The following is a 27,534-nucleotide window of genomic DNA, read 5'->3' as shown; positions in this document are numbered from 1 at the left end:
GCCGGAAGTGCTCTTCACCGCCTGCCTCCCACCCGCCTCTTTGGTCCCGGCGGTAAGATGGCGGCTGCCGCGGAGTGCGATGTGGTAATGGCGGCGACCGAGCCAGAGCTGCTCGACGACGAGGAAGCAAAGAGGTAACCGGGTAGCAGGGTAGTGGAAGGGGCGAGCTTCAGCTCCGTGGCCCCGGGAAACCCGTCCCTTCCGTGATGCAGCCCGTGTTGAGGGGACGCCCCGCCCTCCGCGACCCCCCCCCCCCCATCTGAGATAAGTCCGGATGGACCCCCTGAAGGGGCGCTCTCGGAGGTCGGCCCTCCCCTCCTGCTTCCGCCTGGCTGGAGAGCTGAGGCACGGCCTGGTTCTCCAAGCAGGGAGCAATGTCGCCCTTAGTGTAGAGGCCGGGTCTCGGAGGGGACCTCAGAGGTCTGTTGTGGGGTGGGGGAGGCTGCGCGGCGACGATGACGACTTCCTTACATCGCCCCCGACCCCCGCCTGCTCTTGTTAACTTCTGTGCATTGTTGTCTATCAGCACTTTGCATCTCCGAAGCCCGTGTTCCCCTCACCCCCTCTCCTCAGTAATGTATCCCAGCGACCACGAGCCTAGGTCCGAGCGTGTCTCCATTATTGACCTGGTGCCCCCTCCCCGTACCCCAGAAATCGGAGATGAGAGAGAAAGAAGGAAGAGTGAGGGGTTTGTCTCATGCTCTACGCGTCAAACTCCGGCCCTTCCGTCCTTCCGGAGTAAGATCCTCATTCTTCCCAGGACTGTTCTTTCTTAAGTTAAGCAGCAGAGAGGAAGGCAACTGCTTGGGCGCTGTTGGCACCGCTGGGCCGCCGCAGTGGCTCGAGATTGCCAGTCTGGACTAGCCAAGGGAGCTGCTGAGTGAGTGGTTTTCGAGAACACTCTGGATTCTGGCTACAGCTAAGGCAGGTTATTGGAACACAGTTGTGGGTAGTCATACTTGTCCTAATCCTGAAGGAGAATTAACGAAATGGTTCTGGAAGCGCGGGGCCCTTTCCTTATCAACTGCAGATTAATTGACTACAGTGCCCTCAGTCTCCTTCACTTGTCTTTCTTATCTTTGTACCAAACGCTGTCTGTATGGCTTCATTCTGGCTGCCTGAGATCTGAAACCAGGGTTCTGAGGATTTTTTATTATCCAAGTTGAAATACGGGGAGGTACTCAGGGTGGCAGAATGAATAGTTCTCAAGCTTCAGGGTAGTTTACTGCAGCCTGTGTCTCAAGGTCTGTTGAGAACTGAGAGGCTTGACACAGTGTTGTAGTAAGTCCTTGGGACGATCAGAGAAGGCAGGACACCAGAGTCTAGTCTCTTTCTCTTCTTGGTTTTGAGTTTTCACAGAGGACCTATTTCTCAGGTGTTGAGGATTAGGCATCATTAAGGAACTACACAACGGGAAACAACCGCCCCCTCCCTCAATTGCAAGGATTTACTTTACTTGGGATTGTGAAGAATTCAGTGGTTTTTTTTTTTCTTTTTTTTTTTGGTGCTATAGAGACTTGGGCTATATGTAGTAATTTGAAAAAAAACCTTCTCTTACATAATATAGATCTCTGATGTAGGGACTGTCCCTAATTTGGGTTTTACTTCAAAGCCCTCTATCTGAAGCAGGTCCTTTTCCTTAAAAAACAAAAACAAAACAAAAACAACACACAGCCTTAGAGGATATTCTAACATAAAACTATAGTAAATGAACCTGAGGATACATTAAGAAACACAAAATGGGTGGGGCGCCTGGGTGGCTTGGTTGGTTAAACGACTTCAGCTCAGGTCTTGATCTCACGGTCTGTGAGTTCGAGCCCCGAGTCGGGCTCTGTGCTGACAGCTCAGAGCCTGGAGCCTGTTTCAGATTCTGTGTCTCCCTCTCTCTCTGCCCCTCCCCTGTTCATTCTCTGTCTCTCTCTGTCTCAAAAATAAATGTTAAAAAAAAAAAATTAAAAAAAAAAAAAAGAAACACAAAATGGGTGATGCTGTAATGTGACCACATCACACAAAAACATGGTATTTGGTAGAAGAGGTGTCAATGTAGGTTAACTCTGCCTTATTACATGGAATTTAAGATGTCATCGATTGTAAAAGGCACAGTTGTTTTATCTGCCACTAAGAAAAGATACATCCTTGCTAAATAGACTTCCATGTTACACATATTTATATGCTCTCTTTTGGATACGGCTAAAAATGGATATATCACTTATGTGAGCCAATCAAAAGGAAAGTATAGTGAAATTAAAAAAAAATTACAGTTTGATTTTCTGCCATATAAGGCATCCTTGGAGAGTAAGTAAGCACTGGAATCTAAGGAAAAAACCATGTTATGTATGGTTTTCCAATGCTGAAAATGGAGTGATGATGTAGAAGTTTTGGAGGAAGGTGGTTTTACATTTTTCATGTGTCCTGGAATCCTGTGTACCCATAGCAGAAGGCAGGGATAGTAACATCCCTTACAGATGCCCTTTACTATCTGGCTTGGTTAGTCATTTGGCCAAGTTTGTGTCTCTTATTACAGTCCTACTACCAGTTCACTTGGGGACACCGGAGTTGATGGGTCTCTTGGGTTGTTTTTGTGAAGTCCAGCAAGGAATCCTTCCTTCTGTGCATCTTGGTTCAAGGGCTTGCTGCTGCTGCTAAATTGTTATGGTCCCACAGCGGCAAAACGAGAGGAGCTTTCAAGACTTGGGGCCTCATGGTTGCAGCATTTTAAAGGGCTACATGTTTTATTTCATTAACTAGTGTCTCTAGAGAGAAAAAAAATGTACTTCAATTTTTTTTTGCTTGTCACTCTGACAGAGTTCTTTTTCCTCCATAGCAGCTGAGAGGCTAAAATAAAAGATGTATTAGTTGGCATCCAAAATAGATCAGGGTTCTGAACATGAAGATTATTTGTTTCTCTTTGCCCACCAAAACAGATAAAGCTACTTGGGGAGCCAGAGAGCTAAATTTCAGAGGTTTTACAATTCAGCTAATTTAATTTAATTTCAAGCCTTACGTTTTCCTGGGAAGATGCTGATTGCTTTATGTAATGTATGAATACCGGTCTTGAATGAAGGCTGTCTGGTCACATTTCCGGGGCTGGGGAGGTCACCGTAGGTAGTCTTTATTATGGTAATATCGAAGGATTTCAAGTTGTTCCTCCACAGAGGAGACACTTCTGTGTCTCAGCGTATATCAGGCATGACTGGACAGTAGGGTCTAAAAGAAAACAGAAGCCATAGATTTAGAAGACAGAACATCCTTTTCTGATTCTTTGATAATCTTTTCCATATCTGTGTGAATGCACGCAAGAACATTAGGTCCCTTCTTAGTATCCAGGATTGTAAGCTCTGTAGACTTTGCTTTTTATTTCTCTTCCCATTGCTGCTGGGAAGCACTGAACCCTGAATCCATATCCCAGGGTCTGCAGTAGGTGCTATTTATTTTACTACAGATTCCTGGCACATTTTGGTGTTTGTGGCCATAGCCGAAGAGCTTGTAGTGTTCGTTGTCTTCCCCAGCTCTTCTTCCTCACTTTGTTTTAAATTCTTAGACATTTGTCTCTCTAAACTTTGTCTTCAAGGTCATGAAGTGAAGCTAGACATTTCAGTAAGCCTGCAAGCTGAATGGGATATTATCTTTGACCTTAAACCCAAATCAGTGAAAACAGTGTTTGCAGCCTTCATTTTCATTTTGGTATACTCTTAAGTGCGGGGTCAGTGGTGAAGAAATGAGAGGCGGGACAAATAAGTCATGGTTAAGGAACGGATAAACCTAGGAATACAGAATCCCAAACCAGCAAATTAATTGAATCTGATTTTAACAAGTGGCAAAATTGTTAAATCAGGGGCACGTGGCTGGCTCAGTGTCACTTTTGATCTCAGGGTCGAGTTCAGGCCCTACATTGGGTGTAGAGATTACTTAAAAATAAAATCTTTGAAAAAATTGTTAAGTCATAACTAGAGCAAAGGTAGAGCACAGAGGAAGGGTCTCTCTGTCCTTGCTGCTTTAATTCAAGTCCACATGCTAACCAGAACCAGATACCAACCAAATTGAGCCAAGTTGAGTGGCAGTTGCTCTAGTGTCTATTCCGTTCCAACGACCTTAACTCTGATTGGCTTAAAACCCAGGCTTTTTGAACATTCTAGCCAATCAGGGATGAGTGTAGTCATCGAAGCTAGTATTTTAAAAGTTTTTAAAAGCTGAGTACTGGGCACTTGCCTTTGCTTTTTTTCTCTAGGACTTTAGAAGATTGGAGAACAATGGTCAGCGGCTGCCTAGGTGCCTTGTGGTCTGATGCGCAGTCCCTCTGAGAGCCCATTTCTCCCTTACTCCACTAATGTTTGGTCCCTTTTCTTCAGTGCTGAGTGATGTGGAAGTTACTTAGAGGTCGTTCCAGGTATTCTTTTAAACTCTCTGAATTTCAGCAGTAAGACCGGATTCGTCGTGCAAATTATCTCAGTGTTTATTCATTTTATTGGATTGACAATTTGTTTTCTTCCCCATCCAGATCAAAATAACAGTTCCTCTGTTTTATCCCACCATTGTCAGGGGGATGAATGTTTGAGGCTTTTGAGAATGAAAATATGAGGAGGAATATTTGACTTTCAAAGTCTAATTCTGATACCTAATATTCTGGTGTTGTGTGACTTAAAGTTTTTGTGGGGAAGCTAGATTGTCAGATCAACAAAGTGTTAACCATTTCTTCTGATTCTCTTGTTAGCCTTTGGGGGAGGGGTGTATGAGGCAAGCAGCATTTTCTCTTGTTTTTGGTCTGTCCTGAGTTTTTCCTCTGGCAGTTGGAGATAGTCAACCTCCTGTTAAAATAAGGAACCAAGAGAACTCTGGAAGCAACATACCAGTTGACAACCTAGACTCCGCACTCTGGTTTTCATCTCTACCCACTCACTCCCTCCCCTCCCCCCAAGAAAAAAACCTCAGCAGCTTTTTTCTTAATTATAGTTCCTAAGTTCTAGATTTTTGTTGTGTACTAATGTCCCCATGAGGGAAGTAGTGGATCTCACAGAATGGGGAACCAAGGGATAGAAAAGGGTGGGTTTGGGAGTGTGTTATGAAAACAAGCCTCTGGCTATTGCTGAAAGGCCAATGCCATGTGGACTCAAGAGTGGCTTCTGAGAAGCTTGTTTCCCCAGGTCTCCTCTCCCCCGGAGTAAAGAAGATTAGGTAGATGCCACAGATTGTGATACCTCCCATTTAAGGAACTAGCATAAATGTATTACGGTTGAGTCAGCTATTTCATATGACTATCTTTTCTGCCTGCATTAATGGGATTTCCGTCTGGATGGATCCATTAGTTGGTTGCCTTGTCCCCCCCACTGAATAAGACATTGCCAACTCCATGGTGTTGCCTGGTGTCCTTCCCTGCTTGAGCAGTAGAGAGTGCTACTGCCTTGTGTAGCCTGTATCTGTGACTCCACTTGGTGCCTCTTGGTCCCTTCTGGTTCTGCCCCTGTTGAGGCTTCCCCCTGAATGTCCAGAAAGAGAACACTTTGAACTGGTATGTTGTTAATGAGTTTTCTTCATCTCGATCTCCTCTCTTTTAGGAGAAGGCTGGGTATTTTAATTGTGCTTTAAAGTGAAAGCAGAAGCTGTTTATTCTAAAGCAAATTGGGTAAAGGATGCTGGGTAGCCCACTTTTACCAACTGGTAGCCATTGGACAGCCCACCCTCTGTTTTCGCTGGACCATTATGAAGCCTTTATTCACACTCAGCATATAGCACTTGCATTTAGCAAGCACTGAATCTGTGGAATTGTTCCAAGTCATATGTGGCTTCCGCCTATAAAACTTGTCGCTTCATCCCTAGACTAGTTACAAAAGAAAGAACAGTTTACTCATTTGGTGAGATGGAATAAAAATAAGGCTCCTGGGCTCTTTTTACTTTATTGTCGTGGAGGTCAGAGAGAGTACAGCATGAAACAGGCCCATGACATGTCTTCGGGGACAAGAGGTCTTGGTCTGTGGGAAGGAGGAAGGAATTTCTACTCTGAGACTGGCCAAGATCCCGTAAATTCTAAAGGGTGGAGGACATTTCTAGATCAACGGGCAACTAGTAAACTTGACTGAAAAAAAGAAATGGGTGCAACAATCACAGAGTGAAGGTGACATTTTGGAATTAGTAATTATAATAAGATTGCATAAAGGTTGATTTATGGGCAATATAAAGTATTGTTAGTAGATATCTTTTTTTTTTTTTTTTTAACGTTTATTTATTTGAAATAGAGTGCAAGTGGGGGAGTGGCAGAGACTGAGGGAGACAGAGAATCCGAAGCAGGTTCCAGGCTCCAAGCTGTTAACGCAGAGCCTGATACGGGGCTCATACCCACCAACTGTGAGGTCATGACCTGAGCGCAAGTCAGATGTTTAACCAGACTGAGCCACCCAGGCGCCCCTAGATATCTTTTTTCTAAGATTCTTTCTGCCAATAAAATAGCCTCCAAAATCAAAGGCCCTGAAACACTCCTTTGCTCTAACAAAAGAAATCATCTTGTCCTGAGTTGTAATTTTAGCATTTAGATGTTTCTTCCACAGTAAGGGTAGCAGAATACGTCAAGAAAATGCAAAAAAAAGAGGTGCAAAAAAAAAAAAAAAGATTTCAAGCTTCTGCATTTCTTTTGATTTAAACTATTATAAATGGTTTTTGGAGAACTGAATGTTATTAAAAGTATATTATTGTAGCCAAATACTTGAAATAGATAAAAGCAGTCTGGTATGTTTTTGTCATACAAAAATCAGATTAGTGTTTCCTAGGTTGCAAATATTACAGAATAGTGACCTATGTTAGTCTGTATTTTTCATGCACTGAGGTAATTAAATCTTAAAATGATATGGTACAAGTGATGAAGCATCTCATCCCTCTTTTAATAATTCACAAATACTGAAACATGAAACAGTTCCAAAGAGAGCCAAGTCATTGAGGATGTTTTAGAAACTGCCACCCATGAATCCTGCATCAATGAAAGCGGATGAGTAAAATTCTCTGCATAACTCTTTCATTGCTAAGAGACAGACTAGTTTGCCTAAGGCAAAGATCTTGTTTAAGTGTTCAAGTTGGAATATTTAGAGAGAAAATGAAGATTTTTGTAGAGCATCTAATTGGGGTCATGTTGCAATGTCAGCTGCAGTGTTTTAAGGTATGTTTAATTTAGCTGAGCTGTAAATGTGCAAAGTTGACTGGTGATTGTAAGCCCTAGTTGTCTGACTTGATCACATAATGCTGAGCCCTACTAAGACCTGTGTGATACCAAATGATTCCGTTGGCCTTTTGTTGGAGTAATTAGCATCTGTGATGCTAAGTTGGGAGAGAGAGTATAACTGCATGATCAGAGGACACACAGATTTTTCACACGTGTGTAGTGTAGAAGAGCAGGTTATGAGGCTGTTTTCTGAACTTTGATGAAGTTATTTCCAAAAAATAAATACATTTTAAAAAAGCAAAGCAGACTAAGAGCAGAATGTAGTCTGCTTATCTGTATGTTTGAGAGAAGGCCTGCCGGGCCCTCTGGTGCGATCCTGTTGTTTGGGACCCTCCCTATAACCTCCAAAGAGGATAGAGAGTTTTGAAAATCTTTCAGTGGCTCTTTTCACAGGAATTTGTTGCTGGCTGTTAAAGGGAAAGGACTGGTTTGGTGGAGGCTAGAGTCTTTCTTTCCCTGTGTCTCCTGGTGAGTCAGAGTGGCGAAGCTTATTCTGCTTAGAGATTGGGTGGGAAACTAGATAAATTAGTTTTAATCTAAAAACCTTGATGCCAGCTGACAGGATCTAGTGGGCAAGAAACACCAGACTGTTGGAGTTAGGGAACGTGTGCAGCTAGCTGCCTTGGATGCCTCTCCGGCTCTTCCTCTGCCGAAGGACATGTGATAGTATCACCATAACCACTTCAGGAGGCCAGGATCTTCCTTGGAAATGCTTTGAAAATCTGAAAAAGCACTAGAGATACAGTGTGGCTATTAATAGCTCCATCAGGTCAGTCAGTTAGGGCCAAGTCTATATTTTGATGTGATATTATATTTCAAGGTTTGATCTGAATTTCATTTTGTGGCCTTAGAAAATAATTGGTAGCTTAATTAGTCCCTTTGGGAATCCTTTCCTCTTTTTGGTTAGTCCAGGTGAGCCTAATTAATCCTAATTCTTCTTTCTCAGTGCCCATGTGTTTTGGTAGGTACGTGTTGTAACCTCACTTTGTTACCCATCGACTCTGGCAGCGAGCAGTGTGACAGATACCAGTGCCAGATTGCCCTCAATTCCGGTGTTAACCAGCTCTTCTCCTTCTTTTCCAGTCCCCCGCCTTTGACATCTCATCCTTCAGTCCCTTTGCTGTAAGGGCAACTTGAACAAGCTTCAGCCCTTTCTCAGACTCCCAGGGCAGGACTTGAATGGATTTGACCCTGGAATTGTTCCTGATGCAGCCTTGTTCAGTTCTTGCTGCTGCCATGCTGGATTCCAAAGATCCACTTTTTCCTCGACTGGTCTCACAGGGTCAGGCCCATTGGTTAAAGCTTGTCGCATACTTGGTGGGGAGGTTCAAAATGGAGGAGGGACTCCACTTTGGGAGTTGGACCTGGAGGCAAAAAATAAGCCTTCAGCCTAAAAGCACTAAGTGCCCATTGTTTAGGCAGCTGTTAATCAACCATGTTTCTATGAAAATAAGTCCTTTTCATGAGGCAATTGTGTGGGAATAGCTAATTCTGGCCTGATGCTGTGCAGTGTGAGGTTAAAAACATGGTAACTTGTCACAACACAATTCTTCTTGTTCTTTCTGCTGTGGGCTGACTCTACATTACTCGCTTTGTTTGCTCTAGAATGGAATCTACTCACCATTTACTAAAATGAAATGCATTTCTTGGGGGAGGCAAAGTCCAGTTCACTAGGTCTTGCATCTTAAAGAGAAAGGAGCCCTGCTCTCTGTGACTAATTGTTAGGAATGTCATTTAGCTTGTTTAGATCCAGATTGTAGTCCTGGAGTTGGATTTTACACGCTGTGGCTGTTTTATGTCTTAGTTTGAAGAAATTCACGCTCGTTGCCCATGTCTTGTTCCTAGCAAGACAGATTAATTTTTAAAGTCTTAGTTAGGCAATAGATAGAGATGAGCATTAGAGAGAAAGCTAAGCGTAGTAGATAGCACAGTGCACAGGCTTTGAAATCTGACAGGTGTGGCTCCACATCCTGACCTTGGGCCAGTTTTTAACCTTCTACCCCTTATTTTACTCCTATGAGAAAGGGGAATAATGTGAAACACCTGATGGGAAGATAACATATGGAAAGTACCAGACTTCAGTAATTGATACTGACTTTCCACAGAAATCATCCTTTGCCTTTTTGCTAAAAGCCAGTGCTGAACTTCCTTGTATCCATGGGTGTTAGTGTTTCAGGAAAGACAGAGCACCTTTCTGTAGCTCTGCAGATTGCTTCACCTTTGACTAACAAGCTTTATACTGCTGATACAGTGTCTGTTCACATGCCTGGATGCCTTTGGCTTTCCTCTAGGATTTGCGTATTCTTAGCCACTAGCCTAAAAGAGAAGGCTAGACCTTTTCAGGTACATCTTCAGTGTTTCCTTTGAATTTACCACTTCATGTCTTCACAGTGGTTTGACTCAGCTTCTGGCATCCAGGTTTGGGGAAACCATTTCTTCAGATCTCTTGGCATGTCTGCTCTTAAAAGATAGGCTCCTCATAGTTTTTATAGTGCCTTGCTTAATTTATAGAGTTACAGGATGGTGTCTGCCATGTAGAAAGGTTGCAGTTGGTCCTGTAAATCTTGCAGCTGGGGGATCCTTCTTGAGGACTTAATAGCAGATGGCCTCTTTACAGCATTGTGACAGTTGGTGTAATAAAATTATTCAAACAGATTCATGTCCATCACAGTTCAAATCTGTCAGCATTTGTAGATCATTCCCATTTTCTTTCTCCTTTCTTCTGGCAGCCTTTTCATGTTAGTAGGGCTTGCCAGAACAGTGATGGAGAAGAATAGAAAGGGAGAGGGCCTCAATTTAAAAGGAGAGCAGCTTTGCTACTTTGTAGTTTAAAATATGTAAATAAAAAAATCACAAATCTTCCCAATGCTGATGTCTGTAGAATCAAGCTGTAAACTCCCATACCATCACCAAAGTTAAGAACTAGGTACTTTTGTCCTTGCTTCCCTTGAACTGGGTTCTCTTGTGTGTGTGTAGAGGACAGAAAAAGAAACAGATTCTTATAGCAAAAATGCTCAGGTATTTAGTTATATTGCAGTAACCATTTTGGTAAAGAATTATCTTTGTCACTCAAAGATAATTGAGTCATTAGAATGATTTGGGGTATCTTTGATAGAGGTTAGTAGTTCTTTTGAAACATTGTTGGTCATGTCTTAATTCTAGTTCCTTGGTCTGGAGTATAATTCTCACATAACATTGTTCCTTTTGGAAAGAACAATTTGTCTAATGGTACAGCTTCAAAAAATGGATCTTGGAGTAGGGCAAAAATTCTGATACTACCCACTTGGTGGTTATACAAGGTATAGTAGGAACGGTATAGGGGGCAGTAAGAACCCACCCAGATGTGATAGGCAGAGAGAGTGTCAGTAGATGGGTACTTCTCAAAGCATATCCCCGGCAGGCTGTACCTCGTATGTCCCTGTTACCCACGTTCTTGGTCTCTGCTGTCACTCAACTCCGTCCTCCATCTTAAACATCAATATGCTCTGCTTTTAACTCCTTTGCCACCTGCTTTTGCTCTGCTTGTCCTTTCAGTGACAAATGCATGAGCCAGTTTTCAAGAGAACAGATCATTAGAACTCCAAAGATGTGACCCATTTCACATTAAGAAGTCATTGCCCCAGAATGGAATGATCTGTAACTGATTTTTTATGGTTGCTAAAGAGGCAGAAGTTGTGGCACAGTGGAAAGGAAATAAATAGAAAAATTCTGGGGCTCCTGGCTGGCTCTGTTGGAGGAACATGCAACTCTTGATCTCGGGATCACGAATTCAGGCTCCATGTTGGGTGTAGAGATTACTTAGGTGGGTAGGTAGGTAGGTGGGTAGATAGATAGATAAACTTTAACAAATTTTTTAGTTTCTGTGAGAGGATGTCTAAATTTGCCTGTTGTATGGGGTGTGACTGTAGGCCAGAATAGTGAGGAAAGGCAGGCAACACAAGAGAGGTTTTCTTCATTTAGTTTAAACGTATCTGACCCAAAAAAGCCCCCCCAAAAAACAGCATTGAACAAATCTATAAATTCCTTCAAGTATCGCACTTTCAGCTCAATATGCCCAGAGCTGTAGACCAAAGATTGCTCCCATGAGATTACAGAGGTTATTCCCTGTGTAAAATAACGTGCCCTTCTTTCTCTTTTCAGGGAAGCAGAGTCTTTCAAGGAACAAGGAAATGCATACTATGCCAAGAAAGATTACAATGAAGCTTATAACTATTATACAAAAGCCATAGGTGAGAAGGACCTACTGCCTATGCTGAAAGATAAATTTGCTGAATACCATTATAAGTAGCCCCTCTCGAAGAAGTAGCCTTTGGCGTAGTGGGTTCATAACTGTTATGAACTCTTTTGGACTTAATGGCATGTGAACTCTTTTGGCTTAATGGCTTCATGAGGGATGACGCTTTCTAGCTCAAATGGGTAGTTTAAAGGCAATTCCAGAAATTCTAGATCTAATGGCAAAAAGATAACCGCCTAAATGCATCTCAGCCATTTCCAGTTCATTTAACTATCTTAGAAAATGGCCCTTGTAGATATTATCAAGCCTTAACTACTTCCGTGCTCAATTTGCCAGCATATTTTAATCCCATGTCAGCATGTTTCTCACCTAACTTGCTTACAGGTTCTCTACCCCTAATTCAACAAATGCAAATTCATTTTCATGTCTTATTACATAAAATACAATTCATTAAGAAGATGAATATGCTGACATCTCCCAACTTTATCCTGAAAAGATAATCAGAGCACTTTCAAGCTAAGTGTAAATTATTTTTAAGCAACTTCCTTTTTCATTGGTTGCACCATTGCTGCTGTCCATTTGCACAAGTAGTCAAAAATTTGGCCATGGCCTTTTAAACAGAGTATGTCAGCATTCCTGTTAGAGTTTGATTGCCTTGATACAGTTCTGAGGGAGATGGCCCCCGCAGTTTTTGAGGCAGTGACTTGGTTAAGCTGTATTTTACTTTCTTCTGCCCTTCCTGTAGATATGTGTCCTAAAAATGCTAGCTATTATGGGAATCGAGCAGCCACCTTGATGATGCTTGGAAAGTTCCGGGAAGCTCTTGGAGATGCACAGCAGTCCGTGAGGTTGGATGACAGTTTCGTCCGGGTACGTGATGTGACCACTTGGCTGGGGCAGAGGGGTGGCAGGTGGGGGGGGATTGACTGGGGAGAAATGGCTGGGGAAAGATCAGCTGGGGAGGACCGGTTGTTTCAATTAAATTCTCTGTCCCAGAGCTTCTCAGTCTAGACACTGTAGACATTTGGGACCAGATCATTCTTTGTCATGGGGAGCTATCCTGTGCATTGTATGATGTTTAGCAGCATCCCTGGCCCTTAACCACTGGGTATAAGTAGCACCCCCCCACCCCCACCCTGGCCCCAGTGGTGACAACCAAAAATGTCTCTAACATTGTTAACCATCTAACCATCCCATGGAGGGCAGAATCTCCCTTGGTAAGAACCACTGCTCTGGCCATTTTCATCCCATGTCGGTTTTCTGTGGGTGTTTCTTGCTGCTGTTTGATTGCTTTTTGCTTGGCCAGTAATGCTCCTTTTCTTCCCTCTTTCTGTTTCTTCTAGGGACATCTACGAGAGGGTAAATGCCACCTATCTCTAGGGAATGCCATGGCAGCATGTCGTAGTTTCCAGAGAGCCCTAGAACTGGATCACAAAAATGCTCAGGCACAACAGGAGGTATGGTTCTGATCTTGTGTGTAGGGAAAAAGACAATGTGGTATAGTGACCTGAAAGTCAGAACTGAGAGCTGGAAAAAAAGAACTGAGCTAGTTTCACTCCTGCCATCGGCCACACCTGGCTAACTGTAGGCAGTCTCATAGTCTGTCTGAGGCTTGATTTTGTGTATGTAGACAGTTTTGAGTATGATTTATAGGTTTAGGAATCTGTGAAAACTGGAGGGTTTCTGAGATTCCTGGGGTGGGCAGATGCTGCAAGGAACTGATTTGAATGAAGTTGAAGAATCTGAGTAAATTCAAATCCTGATTAAATTGGTAGCAGCTAAAACATGTTTTAGTTCCGTTTCCATATATACCCTGTTTACCTCTGGTTGCATTTTAGTGAGAATCTGGAAACTTCTGCTCGACCTCTGACAATGCCTTGCCCTTATTTTATATCTTTCAAGGCATGATTCTTGTATTCTTGACTTTAAGTTCAAACTGAGGGTGCAGGTTGGGCTTTACCCTTTTAGCTGCATCTTCACCAACTTGATTTGTAAAGTCTGTGGTTCTGATTTTCTTGAACTAATAATTCATCAAAGCCTTAATTTTTGTGTTTGTTGAACCTATAACTTCATTAAAACTTTCCTTATCTGATTTTCTGGTATAGTTCAAGAATGCTAATGCAGTCATAGAATATGAGAAAATAGCAGAAACGGATTTTGAGAAGCGGGATTTTCGGAAGGTAAAGTATAACTATGGGGAGATCTCACCTACCCTTTGTCACAAGGTTTTGTGTGTGTGCGCGCGCGCGCGCGTATGTGTGTGTGTGTGTGTGTGTGTGTGTGTGTGTGGTATAGTACACAAGATCCAGAATAATCAGTTACCACTTTATTTTGACTTTTTTTTTCTTTTTTTTTTCTCTCTCTTTTAAAGACTTTTTTTTAAGAGCAGTTTTAGGTTCACGGCAAAATTGAGAGGAAGGTAAAAAGAGTTCTCCTATGCCCTCTACCCCCCCTCCCCACATACATAGCCTCCCCCATTATCAACATTCCCCCACCAGAGGTACGTTTGTTACAGTCACATTTTTGACAGTTGTGAATAGAGCTGCTCTAAACATCTGTGTGCAGGTTTTTGTGTGGGCATAAGTTTTCACCCCTTTTGGGTAAATACTAAGAAGTGCAGTTGCTGGATCGTATGGTGGAAGTATGTTAAGTTTGCAAGAAACCACCCAAATGGCTGTACCATTTTGTATTCCCGCCAGCAATGAGTGAGAGTTCCTGTTGCTCCACATCATCACCAGCATCTAAAAATTTTTTGGGCCAAGGTACTTATTTTCTTAATAATATTTGGCTTTATGATGAAAAGCAATAATAGTTTACTTGAGTTTGTTCCTGGTTTTGATATAAGATGGTAGCCTAAAAGTGTGCTGCTAATAGAGGAAACACTGGTTGGAATTAAATATTATGTTTGGATAATCCATTTTTATTTAAATAATGGGAGCTAGCTCTAACTCTTGCTTTATGTGAACTGGATGCAGCTGTAACTAAAAAGTAGAGGCTCCTTTTAGATTCTTGAACAGTGTATGTAACCTGTCATCAGTACCATTTTGATATTAGGCTTTTTTGCTTTTTAAGTTTTTATTTAGAGAGAAAGTGTGAGTGGGGGAGAGGCAGAGAGAGAGACTCCCTAGCAGGCTCTGCACTGTCAGCGCAGAGCGCAGTGTGGGGTTCAAACCCACGAATTGTGAGACCATGACCTGAGCCAAAGCTGGAAGGTTCACCGACTGAGCCACCCAGGGGCCCCATTGATGTTAGGCCTTTCTATGAAAACCCACTAGTCTCCTTTATGGGGCCGTGTGACAGTCCCATGAAAATTAATGTGCCAAAAAGATTGCCCTGTCTGAAAACATGCGAAGGGTATAAAAGTTTGAGATATCTTTCTAGATCTTGTTTATAGTGGTTATGCCTCATCTGTATAGTTCTGAATTCCCTTCTTTAGATGATATTTTGACGTAGCTTTCATTAGTTTCAAAAGGGACGGTGAATGGCTCCCAAAAAAGTTAAAAACCACTGATCAGGATCAGTTTTCAGAATCACTTAAAAGAGGTTTGTATTGGATCGGTTGAGTGGTCGACCCTTGATTTTGGCTCAGGTCATGACCTCATGGTTGGTTTGAGCCCTGAGTCAGACTCTGTGCTGACATTGTAGAGCTTGCTTTGGATTCTCTCTCTCCCTCTCTCTCCCTCCCCTGCTTGTGCTCATGCTCTTTCTCAAAAATATAAAATAAACTTTAAAAATTAAAAAAAAAAAAAAAAGTTTGTATCATCCAGGGAACAGGTGAGAATTTGCTCAGTGCTTTCTGTGAAAGGGACTCAATAAATGTTTGATAAAAGGATACAGTTAAGAATTATTCATAAGTCAAAAACTGTGCAGGTCTTTTATTTGGTAATAAATATTTCTGATTAGCTTATGCAGAGTCCCAGCATTAACTTATCAGCATCCCTCTTCTGTCCATTGGTTTTAATAACCACAGTGTCTTTGTAATAACCACGGTGATTCATAAGTTTTTTTATTGTGTGTGTGTGTGTGTATCTGGAAAGCGATTCTGCCTTCTGTCATGTTTTCTGAGGTTTACATAGGCAAAAGCTTTGTCTCAAAAGGCAATCTTTTGAGTTTCTTTTCTCTCTTGCCCACTCTGGAGCCAGAATCCCCAGTTTGTGACAGAATCCTCTGTTTGTGACATCCCAGCCCCCCCACTGTAGCTCATGGTGATGTCACAAATGAAGAATTATGATCCTGGCAGGGGAAGCAGATGAACTTGGAAGAAACAAAGATCTTCTTTGCCTGCAGCTGTCCCTGGTCGTGGGGAGATGGGGGTGGGAAGTGAGGCACTGAGCTTCGGCTCACACTCCACTGACCCGATGGGCAGAACCATCTCCGCACAGAGCGTTGCGAAGGCAGCAGGGTGTGGCTGCTTACATTTGACTGCTTCACCTCCCCCCCAATTATTTTTCTGTCGAAGGGAGAAAAAGTCAGCACCGTGACTCTACATCATACCTAAAACTTCATACAGTCCTGGGACTTCCAGGATAGTAACCCGTGCCCTGAAAGAGAGGCGCCCCACCACTGCTCTGAACCCTGCAAGGAGTCTTTCCAGTGGAGCAGAGCAGCTCGTGGGGTTTCCCTATTTCCACATATTTTCAAATTAAAATTTTTGAATAGGTGCCATTCATCGTTAAAAGAAGTGGAAACAGATACTCAGTGATAGGTATTCCGCCCGAACTTGATTTCCATCTGCCTAGTTCTCACCCACTAAAGTAACCACTGTTCTTGTTTCTTCTGTTCCCTTCCAGTTTAGTTGTACACATATAAGCAAAGAGAAGCATAGATTTCTAATTTTTTTGTTTTTGCATGAGAGGAAGGAAATAATGCTGTATACTGTTCTATACCTTTTGTTTTCCCCCCTCCCCCACTTAGACCTTGAAATCTTTATTAATATATGGAGAACGTCTTTATTATACTTTAGAGGCATGTAGTATCCCACTATATGAATGTCTAACCAGTTGCCTGTTTGCTGGAATTAGTCCTATTTCTGCTTCTGAGTTTTCAGACTTCGTCTCTTCCTGATCCCCAGGGCCAGATTCTGAGAGGAAATGGGTGTCCCTTAATTCCACATTTCTCCTTTGGGTCATTTATTACTGGACAAGAAGGTGATTCAGCAAGGATCTCCCAGGAATAGCAGCTAACCCAAAACTGAAAGCTCAGAGAACAAACTTCTGAAAAGAGAAAAAGGGTGAGGGCGGGGGGCACCAATTTCTGCTCAGGTCGTGATCTCACAGTCCGTGAGTTCGAGCCTCGCTTCGGGCTCTGTGCTGACAGCTCAAAACGTGGAGCCTGCTTCGGATTCTGTGTCTCCCTCTCTGCCCCTCCCCTGCTTGCGCTCTCTCTCTGTCTCAGAAATAAACAAACATTAAAAAAAAAATGGGGAGGCACCTGGGTGGCTCAGTTGGTTGAGCGTCCAACTTTGGCTGAGGTCCTGATTTCTTGGTTTGTGACTTCAAGCCCCACATTGGGCTCTGTGCTGACAGCTCAGAGCCTGGAGCCTGCTTCAGATTCTGTGTCTCCCTCTCTCTTTGTTCCTCCCCTGCTCATGCTCTGTCTCTCTCAAAAATAAAGTTTAAAAAAAAATTTTTTTAAAGAGAAAATGGGAATACATGGAGAGTCTTTATCAAGCTGAAAGATTGAAGTAATCCCAGCCATGTGCGTGTGTGAGAGAGAAAGAAACTTGCCTTTTAGTTTGTGTAGCAACATGTTGGGTGCAGTACTCTGATTAAGTCTATTAGGACCATTTAAAATACGCCATTTTATTGGTATATTTCTGTACTAAGATAGAAGTGGAAGGGTGGCCACCAGGGTACTTAGTGAGACATGAGGCTCGTGGCACAGGGAGGAAGGAACTGTGAGCCATTCTGATCATACAAGGAGTAATGAGTCTACCTCAGGTTATTTGGGGTATCCTTGTTTTACATAATAGGCTAAACATGGTGAGTTAGGCAGAGTAGCAAATGAGTCTACATTAGCAGAATGTGATTCTGACCACAGTCACTGGATATGATTCAGTGTGGAGGCAGCTTAGCATGGTGATTACAGTTACAGGCTCTGGAGTCTCAGTGTGAGACCCAATCCTGTTTCTATCACTTACTAGCTTTGTTGACCTTGAACACATTACTTTATTTCTGCGTTTTCATTTAGTTTCTCATTAACAAAATAAGGAACTTCATGAAATTATAAAACTGTTGTGAGCATTAAGTGGGTCAGTATATAAAGTACTTAATGTTTGCTGTCATCATTATCGTTTGGATCACCTGCTCTCCTTGTTTCAGTGGTTTAATCAAATGACTTAGATATGTTCCTAAACTCTGATATCACTTTCCTTTGAATCTGTTTGTTGCCTGTGGCGAAACTAAAATGAAGATGTTTCTGTAGAGTCCAGAATGAAGAGAGTTATTTGCTTTCCTTCTCCCCATAGGTTGTTTTCTGCATGGACCGTGCCCTAGAATTTGCCCCTGCCTGCCATCGCTTCAAAATCCTCAAAGCAGAATGTTTAGCAATGCTAGGTCGTTATCCGGAAGCACAGTCTGTGGCCAGGTATGAAGTCGGGCCAGTTCGGCCTTGACACACCAGATACCACTGGACAGGTGCCGTCTGGCAGCTCTCTACAGCAGGAGCTACCATATGTCCTGTAGGTAGGCCAGCTTGGGCTGATCAGTCCTTTGCAGGTCATATGGTCTCTGTTGCAACTGTTCACCTCTGCCACTATAGTGCAGATGTGGCCATCGATGATAGATAAGTGGATGATGTGGGTAGGTTTCAATACAATTTTATTACATAAACAGTAGCAGGGAGGATTTGGTCCTGTGGGCTGTAATTTACCAACCACTGTTCTAATAAAGACTGAGATGCGTGAAGTGTATTAGAGATAAATGTAGGTGGTTTATTTGGGGAAGGTATTGGGATCTGTCTACCTTTGGATACTTCTATACTAGACACATGGTCAGGAGAAAAACTGGCTATAGTAATCACAAATGTTAGCGTTGGTGGAGAGATCCAAACCACAGCTGAGCATGTCCCTTTACGGCTATTGCAGTGACATTCTACGAATGGATTCTACCAACGCAGATGCTCTGTACGTACGAGGTCTTTGCCTTTATTATGAAGATTGTATTGAGAAGGCGGTTCAGTTTTTTGTACAGGCTCTCAGGATGGCTCCTGACCATGAGAAGGCCTGCGTGGCTTGCAGAGTAAGTTCTAGGCCCCACATCTGAGTAGGAAAGAAAGCTTCCTTTTTGAGCCTTTAAGAAAGTCACAAATAGAAGATTCTAGGACCACATGAAATGTGAGCATGCTGGACATGCTTTTTCCACCTTGCCAGGATGCTTGGTCCTTTCCTTAGAAATTATTTCAGAACTACTTTTATTTGCCTAAAGGCAGATGTGATCATATATGATCCTCCTAATACTAGGTGTGTTTTTTTTTTTTCTTCCCTCAGTAAAGAAAAAATAGTAATGCTTATTTTGGGAAGTGGAGGTAAACCCTGGGTGACACAGGTCTCATTGGTATTCTCTTGTAAATCTTGGTTTCCCCTGTCCACTCCGTAGGAAGCACTAGTGAACAGCGAATAGCCTAGGTGGTGGGGTTGGAGGGGAGGGGGATAAGGATCTGTAAGATGCTAAACAACAGAGATCTGAGAAATTGAAAATAGACTCGGGCCTCTCTGTATGGTGGTCTGAGATTTCCTGGATGTGAACTAACCTCCCTTTGCTTTTCCCTGTAGAATGCCAAAGCACTTAAAGCAAAGAAAGAAGATGGGAATAAAGCATTTAAAGAAGGAAATTACAAGCTAGCCTATGAACTGTACACAGAAGCCCTGGGGATAGACCCTAACAATATAAAAACAAATGCTAAACTCTACTGTAATCGGGGTACGGTTAATTCCAAGGTAAGCACTCGGTCTGGGTCTTGGGGCCCATGGAGATATGTTTAAGGGGCATCTTGGGGAGTCTGCTTAATAAGGACAAGCCACACGAAAGGAGAATAGTGGTTTTGGTTGAGATCTCAGCTTGTTAGGAACTTCCTTTTGAGAAGCAAGCTTTTACCTTTTTCCTAGAATTTCAGGGCACTTGAGGGACAGCTGGGAAGGATATTCCTATCTGGTCTTCCTCAAGATCCCTTCCTTTCACTAAGGGAATGGCTAGAGGCTTTGGGATAATTTTTTAAGCAAATATTGTTGCTGCTTTTTGCCAAAGCAAGTGATTGTGGCTTTCTCGGGAGTGATTTGGAGGAAATTAGAGTATGAAGCAGGCTTAGTTTTTTTTGTCCAGCATGCTCAGCTGAAAGTGGTCTGAGCGCCCGCTGCAGTGCTGCATACCACGAGAAACCAGAGCAAGCTCTTGCTCTTGTAGCGTTCCAGTGGTCAGAAATCAGTGATTCTTACTCCTGTAGTTAGCCTTTTGGAGAGTGGAGGGCAGGAACCACCCTTACTATTTCCATGTCGTGTTTGGGCACCACCCTGGAATGGCAGAGGTGGCTTATCCTTGCCCATAAGTGTGCCTGGCTTCCATCCCTTAGAAGAGAAACCAGTTTTGAACCCGGTGTCCGTAGCCCTCCGAGATACTGGAGGGCTTTCTCAGTGACCAGAAATGAGTGTGACAGGGGCCTGGTATGACTGATCCTCTTAGAATTGTGAAGCCGTGCTCACAGCTTCTGGGCTCCCTCAGTCACCGAAGGTGTGAAGTATGACTGCTCTCTCTCTCCTGAAGCTTAGGAAACTAGATGGTGCAATAGAAGACTGCACAAATGCAGTGAAGCTCGATGACACTTATATAAAAGCCTACTTGAGAAGAGCTCAGTGGTAAGTGGTGCTGGAGGGTGAGGGGAAGAGGGAGTTGCTGCCGGCCTGCCAGGGGGATTGCGTTATGGATGCTGAAGCAGCCCCAGGGATGTTGTGAGGTCATTTGGTCCTTCCCCCTGCCTCTAGGTGGGATTGTTCCAGCCCTAGACTCTCTTTATAGACCTCCAGCCGAGGAGATTGCACAGCTCCCTCAGTCTCCCATGCCTGTGTCTTACGCCCCTCACGGTCAGTAAGTTTCCTCTGATGCCTGACCCAAATTCCTTTTGTTAAAGTTTAAATCCATTTCCTTTGGAGATTGTATTTTGTATTGTACACTTTTGCTCTAACTTGGCACAGTGCTTGGCACACAGTAGGTGCTCACTCAATAAATGTTTTGTCGAATGAATGTATGTTGCTTGAAAGAGGAAGACAGAGACAGTTGAGAGTTCTGCTTCTGTTTGTTCCGGGTTACAGAAGACAGAAAGGAGTTTAAGCTGGCTCAGCCTCCCAGCAGTATAAGGAAACCCTTTTTGAAATACCTCTGTGACTTGGAGACTTATGAGCCAGGATGTGCCTGCCTAGATCTAGTGCCCGGATTCGCCTTCAGAATCGGGGTGCTCCCCAGCTTACATGTCCTTCTTACTCTTGGACCCACCAGACTCTTTTCTGCAGACAGGAACCTTAGCAAGGGCTAGGAGACACCTCCCCCAAATCCATTTCTTCTTATTTCAGATTATTTCCCAGACAGAGAAGAACAATTCTATCTTAAAATTCCAGAAGGAAGACCTATTTGTTGTATACTAATTCTCCAGCATTCGTTCATTCCGTTCCTTGTCCTGAAATGTCACATCCAAAGAGGTGCTGCTACTGATGCCTGATGAGCCCTTCATTCTTCAAGCTCCTCAGTCTCATTGGTGCAGGGTGTGGCCTGCCTCCCTTTTAGTTTTCCCAAAATGATCCACTTTTTTTGAAAGCAGGAAAAGTGCTCCTGTATGTGGTGCTTTTTTTTTTTTTTTCCAAGTGGATTTCTAAGTAGATGAGTAAGTCTATCAAACAGAAACGTACACAAAATTGTATTATAGATCTTGAAACTAGCTGTCTATCATCTCATGTTTGCAAACTGCTGGCAGGCAAACAGGGAAGCTTTGGAAGACAGCAAGTACCCTATGATCCAGCTAAAGACTAATGTTAACAGATCCAGAATGCTATGTGCACGTTTACTGTGATGTTATCTGAAAGAGCAAACAAGGAGAATCCCCTAAGCGTCTAGTGGGGCGGGGGTGGCTATATATATGACACTGTGTCAACTCAGTGGATACTCTGCTGTGTTTGAACAGAGAATGGGGAGAGAATATTCTTGGTTTGTTAGCAAGATAGAGGGGTGGACAATTCTATCTTGATATGTGTTCAATAAAGAAAAATCAAATGGCTTTAATCAGACAACTGACAGCTTATCTTTGTGGTAGAAACAGAACTGTCCTCTGAGTGGCTCTGCCTTTGAGATCCCACCATGGGGCACAGCGTGCACTTTGGGGCACAGTTGGCCAAGAACTTGGCAAACAGTCCCCTCAAGCAGCTGGGACTGACATGAAGTAGTGGAGATTAGTTCAGGCCAAACCCTTACCAGAGTTCTGACTGCTACCTCAACTTATCCCTAAAGACGGGGAGATGCCAGATTTCTGCTACATCTCCCATCATGCATTGCAGTTTCCCATTTTCCCTAAAGCTCTACTTCTCTGCATTTTCTTCAACTTAAAAAAAAAATACTTTTTAAAAAATAGATGTATAGTTTTCATACAGTGTTGTAATGTTTCAGGTGTATGACAATAGAAAAAAAATTTAAATGGAAAGATGTCCTTGAATTTAAAAAACACATTAAGTAAAAATGTAAATCATTGTAATACAAGCTTGTTTAATACATTCCAAAAGGGCATTGAAAGTTCATTAAGGTTATTTATTTGACAGATCATTCTACACCTGGGACCATCAGCTTATATTACTCTTCATGCTGTAAATGGGTTCTCTGAGCTCCTGGTAACATTTGTGCCCAGTGTCCACAGGGCACTGGTTTTTGTCACCATTGTTTAATTAAAATTGTAAATCAAGATGTTGCCAGAAAATCAGAGATGCCTAAGAAGTTGGGCTCTGTCTTGCCAGCCACATCAGCAGCACCCCTCTGCTCTGGCCTCTAAGCCCACTGGGGCTCTGATGTTTGCAAAGATGGGATGTGTGGTGGCAGTGTAGTAAACTTGGTCTTTGTTGGGCAGCAGCTAGCTGTGCCGCACAGTCACTCCTGCTCCCCAGCCGATGGGATCTGTCTCTGGAACTCCTACACAGTCTGTTTAATCGGTAGGCCAGTCTTGGCACCAGTGATCTCATCGGGACATGGAAAATGCCACTTTGCTTCTGTGGAAAAGAAGGTCTTAACAGGTCTGGCAATCAGCCTTTCAAGTTAGATTCCGCCCATCTTGGGGCAGCCCCCCCCCCCCCCCCCCCCGCCTTTCTTCTACACTCCTGAAATAAAAGCAAGCCTGCGTTTAGAGTCTCCTTTTTCTCTCACTTACCTCCATCTCTCAGATTGATTAGTCTTAGTGGAGGCATTTGCCAGCAGCCACCATCTTGAACTTGATCCTTCTAGTGGCTCACTAATCCCACGTGTACTCTGGATTGGAGCTGGCCCTGCATGTTTATGGCACTGCAGGTTTCAAAGCTTTTCCATATTCACCGCTCTCACTTCATGATCTTTTTCTCTTGCATTTTAATCCCAAGTAATCAGTCAAGTAGGAGCCTTCACATTGCCTTGTCCTGTGGCAATCCAGATGCCTTTTGGTGGCTCTGAAATCAGAAGGAACTTTCTCCCCCTAGTTGCTTTCTGCTCAAAGCAGAGTATCACTTCGCTGGTTGGGTGCAAGTGGCATGAGACCTGTCTCTTTTTACTTGAGGAACTGGTAGTTAATTTTTTCTCACAGCTAGCTTAAGGATTCCTGTTTCATGAAGCATCTCAACCGAAAGTGTGTGTCTCTTGCTTGAGCCGTACCTCTTCTCCCAGAGTGATACTGAAGGTGATTGCTATTTATGTTGATGGACCGCCCTGTATTTCCTTTTCAGTTACATGGACACAGAACAGTATGAGGAAGCAGTGCGGGACTATGAAAAAGTGTATCAGACGGAGAAAACAAAAGGTAAAGGTGTTTGAGAGCCTGTTTCTCAGGGAAATGTGAGGTCTTACTCATAGGCCCTAAAACTGGACATAGGAGTAGTTTGATTCACGGATCAGGGACATACCTGGGGCTTATTTGATCACCAGCCAGGAAGAAATTAACAGAGACCCCAAGTGCAGGACAAGGCACTTATTTTCTGGCCCTATATCCTATCGCTTTTACTTCCTTTTATGTGTAATGAGGCTGATGTGCAGAACTGAAGTATGAGTAGATTTGTTTTTTAATCTTCAGAAAGAAAACACCATAAAAGCACCGGGTATGTATGGTTAACAAGGCTTCTGACTGCAAGGCATCTGGGTTAGTAAGGGAAACCAGAGTCAGATTTGTCCATTGACTCTAGATGTCTCCTTCCAGAACACAAACAGCTCCTAAAAAATGCACAGCTGGAACTGAAGAAGAGTAAGAGGAAAGATTACTACAAAATTCTGGGAGTGGACAAGAATGCCTCTGAGGATGAGATCAAAAAAGCTTACCGGAAACGGGCCTTGATGCACCATCCAGGTAGAGTGGGTGTGGGGAGGGGACTTGGTGGGAAGAACGAACCAGGACTCGGTCCAGAAAGTTCCCAGCTCTTGGGGCGCCTGGGTGGCTTAGTTGATGGGGCATCTGACTCTTGATTTCGGCTTAGGTCGTGATCTTGCAGTTCATGGAATTGAGCCCCGCCTCAAGCTCCAGTCTGACAGCACGGAGCCTGCTTAGGATTCTCTCTCTCCCCTCTCTGCCTCTACCCTGTGCTCACCTGCTCTCTCTTTCCCCCCTCTCCCTCCCTCTTTCTCTGAAAATAAATAAACTTTTAAAAGGAAGAAAGTTTCTGGCCCTTCAGCTGATAGGTAATAAGGTGTTGCTAAGTTCCATACCCTCCAAATTTTGGAAGTACCAAATTCTAAAATTGGACATAAAGTGGTCTTTCTCTTCAACTTTTATTTTGTTGTGACCCTGAGTTCTTCCTATACTCTTCCCTTTAGATCGGCACAGTGGAGCCAGTGCCGAAGTTCAGAAGGAGGAGGAGAAAAAGTTCAAGGAAGTTGGAGAAGCTTTTACCATCCTCTCTGATCCCAAAAAAAAGACTCGCTATGACAGTGGACAGGACCTGGATGAGGAGGGCATGAATATGGGTGGTGAGTTGGTTGGGGCAGCCTGGGACGAACCTGACCAGTGTGGATCTTTAGAATTTTTCTTAAGACACTCCAATGGGGAGTCTGTATAGTAGCTAGTGATGCATAGTGATTTGTAAGGCACACCCTAGATAAATACCTGTAACGTGTGAGGCACTGTGATGGGTGCTGGAAATAACAAAGGTGAATCAAACAGGTTCCCTGTGCTCTGAGAACCCAGTCTAGGGTTTTGCAAACTGGCCCACAAGCCACTTCTGACCTCTGACCCCTGGGTGTGAAATCCCGACAAGTACAGTCAAATGTAGTGGGTGCCCAGGGTGCAGAGGACATAAGCACTAGCAAGGGAAGGCTTGGAAGTGCAGAAATAATACCGTTGGGGAGCTGTAAGGGGCTGAATGTAGAAGAATAGAGGGTGTTTGAGGCAGGGGGTACTAAGGCATGAAGCCCCAGAGTAGCTGGATCCCCCTGCAGGGGCTAGAGTAGGCAATACGGGTTTTTTTCCTGTTGGTTAGAAGTTTCCCCCACTGTTGAAGGATCCTAAGTAGGGGAACTATGAACCAGAGTTAGGTGGCAGAATATTTGTGGTGGCGGTGAGGAGAGGCGCTTTGGTGCGGTGAAGGGGGAGAGAATCGGAGGGCACAGTGGGAGGGCAGGGCTTGATTCCTGTCTGTGTTGGAAGAGGGGAAGGATGAACTTGAGTGGCTTTGGACGGCTGACTGGATGGAGCCATTACCTGAGCTAGGGGGCCCAAGATGAGCAGATACAGAGAGGCAAGGAAGAATTTGCATCTGGATACAATGTGCCTGCTGGATCAACTGATGGAGATGCGTCCTCTGTGGGCTTTAGCAACGGAGGCGCGGGTAGGGGCAGCAGACCTGCTGTGGCCTGGTGATGAGGGCACAGTACTGGAGTCAGGCAGGAGTTGGAATGTTCAGTTCTATTGCCTTCACTGGCCACGTGATCTTGAGCAAGTTACTTGAGCTCCTACCTGGTTTTGTTGAGTATAAACTGGGGATGATGTAAGGCATGCAGAGTACCGAGCACCACGACTGGCACCTAGTAGGTGCTTCATAAGCCATGGCGCTTTTTTTCTGGCATTTAGTCTAGACAGCATGGAATCAAATGAATACAATAAATCTTAGAACTTACTCTTACATTTAGTGTTGGTAGCACTGAAGTGATAGATTTTAGCCTTTTCAGTAGCAGCCCAGCATTATAGAGAGACAGTGTGAGGAAAGTCTTATGTAAGTGCAAATGGCATCCCACTTGTTGTGAAGAAGGTCCAGCAAAGTAGGTGGAGGTGAAGAAAGCTTTCCTTCAGGTTTGCGCTGGGAAGGAGTAGGGAACATGTCCCAGGAGTGGGATTAGGCATGGGGGGTGGGGATACGTGTGCCCACCCCCGTCAATGACTTTAGGGAAAGGAGGTGAGGGGTGTGTCTGGGAAAGCTTGGGGGCCCATCTGCCATGTCATCCTAAGTTCCTTTTCAGACAGGTCTAACTTGTTCACCTTTTGCCCCTTCCCTGTTTCTCACTTTGCTGCACAGATTTTGACGCAAACAATATCTTCAAGGCATTCTTTGGCGGTCCTGGGGGCTTCAGCTTTGAAGGTGGGTATGCCCGCTGCTCTTGGGAGCTTCCAGATCACAGGCCCATAATGCAGCTCCCCGCTATGGGAGAGTCAGGGGGGCCCTTAAGTAGAGGTGACAGAACCCCCATCCAGCAGGGTACCGATCCACACAGGTGCTGCTGAGGATGGCGGTAGGGAAGTTCCTGGGTGCACCATGCCTCGGGACCATTGGTGCCACACCTCTGCAGGGCCAGGGGGTAGTTCACGCGGTCTAGTACCAGGGCCTCTCCAAGAGTGAAGGTTAGAAGCTGCACAGACAGCTGCTCACCTGCTCCCCTTATACCCCCAGGCCCAGGCTGTTGATTGACTTGGCAGCTTTTCTGTTTGAACTTGAAGCAGCCCTTGAAGACTTTCCCATAATCAGAGCAAAGTGATCTTCCCACACAGATTCAACTAACAAGCCCTTCTTTTCCCTTACAGCATCTGGTCCAGGGAATTTCTTTTTTCAATTTGGCTAAGGAGAGGAAACCATCCAGAACCCAGAAAGTGGAGACTTGCTCAATGTAACCTTGAACGTGGGCACAGTTCACCTCCTCCCTTCATCTCATCTCCCCATCCTTAGAGCAGTTTCGTTTTCTTAGTTGGATGCCCTGTGTCTGTGTGAGTGGGGGGAAGGAGAGGGAGCCAGCGCCGAAGACTGCGGGGAGGGGAGGGAGGCGGGGGGTGGACAGGGAGGCAGCTTGTGAATTTTTGTTTTACTGTTTAACTTTATTAAAAAAGAAAAAAAAATTAAGAGAATAAAATGTTTTGACCCTTTCTGGCACTTTGCTCTGGCAGCTGCTTTGTGTCACTTCAGACTCGGTGGGCCAGAAGCTGAGCCCCCAGCACGGAGCTGGTGCTGGCATGGATTTTAGGCTCAGCAAGCTGCCCCACAGGGGATGTGGGCACCTAGGGCCTGATGGCAATGGGATGCTGGCCGCCTCTCCCAAACCTGTTGAGCATGTGAGTACCCAGCAGGCCCTGAGTATGTTGTTGGGCCCAGCCTGATGTCAGTCATGGGGAAGTTGAGTTCAGAGAACGGGTTTATTTGATGTAAGGGCCACCACAAATCACCAGAGGCTGTGTGTGTCCAGAGCTCACATGGAACGTGGCTGGGCTGACCCAGACCCCCTTGCTGTCCTATTGCCAGTGTAGGCTAAGGGAGCTGGGGACCAGGACAAAATCCTGGCCTCCCTGATCCCCAGGCCCATTCCAGGTGGGACGTGCAGCTCCTGGGACACAGACGTTAAACTCACGCGCTTAGAGACAGCATTCTTAGCATATACTCCTCACTTTCTCCACTGGTGTCCCTTTCTGTGTGGGAGGC

The 27,534-nt window shown here is 44.2% G+C and overlaps 1 protein-coding gene across 2 annotated transcripts; it reads left to right on the top strand.

The window, feature by feature from the left end:
* Positions 1–19: 19 nt before the first annotated feature.
* On the top strand, positions 20–26,896 carry DNAJC7 (DnaJ heat shock protein family (Hsp40) member C7). Of its 2 annotated transcripts, XM_047093377.1 has the most exons (15): positions 70–134; positions 4,229–4,387; positions 11,345–11,433; positions 12,184–12,308; positions 12,782–12,895; positions 13,544–13,618; positions 17,905–18,023; positions 18,523–18,676; positions 19,210–19,374; positions 20,195–20,286; positions 23,374–23,447; positions 23,841–23,987; positions 24,452–24,604; positions 26,146–26,208; positions 26,649–26,896. In XM_047093377.1, the coding sequence occupies exons 2-15, from the start codon at positions 4,359–4,361 to the stop codon at positions 26,684–26,686; spliced, it is 1,437 nt and encodes a 478-aa protein (XP_046949333.1). In that variant the 5' UTR covers positions 70–134; positions 4,229–4,358; the 3' UTR covers positions 26,687–26,896. The 2 variants fall into 2 exon arrangements, with proteins under 2 accessions (XP_046949332.1, XP_046949333.1); XM_047093376.1 differs by lacking the exon at positions 4,229–4,387 and having other exon boundaries at positions 20–134.
* The last annotated feature ends 638 nt before the right edge of the window (positions 26,897–27,534 follow it).

This window comes from Lynx rufus, unplaced genomic scaffold (genome assembly GCF_022079265.1).
Source record: "Lynx rufus isolate CCGP_SWC_20201006 ecotype Redwood Valley unplaced genomic scaffold, mLynRuf1.p SCAF_34, whole genome shotgun sequence".
NCBI classification, from domain to species: domain Eukaryota; kingdom Metazoa; phylum Chordata; class Mammalia; order Carnivora; family Felidae; genus Lynx; species Lynx rufus.
The sequence above is the reverse complement of the archived record's forward strand: the minus strand, read 5'-3'. Positions and strand labels throughout refer to the sequence as shown.

Coding starts and splice junctions, on each gene's coding strand:
- DNAJC7 (XM_047093376.1), top strand. CDS start 58: ATGGCGGCTGCCGCGGAGTGCGATGTGGTAATGGCGGCGACCGAGCCA. Junction 12,309..12,781: donor TGGATGACAGTTTCGTCCGG/GTACGTGATGTG, acceptor TGTTTCTTCTAG/GGACATCTACGAGAGGGTAA. Junction 26,209..26,648: donor TGGGGGCTTCAGCTTTGAAG/GTGGGTATGCCC, acceptor TTTCCCTTACAG/CATCTGGTCCAGGGAATTTC.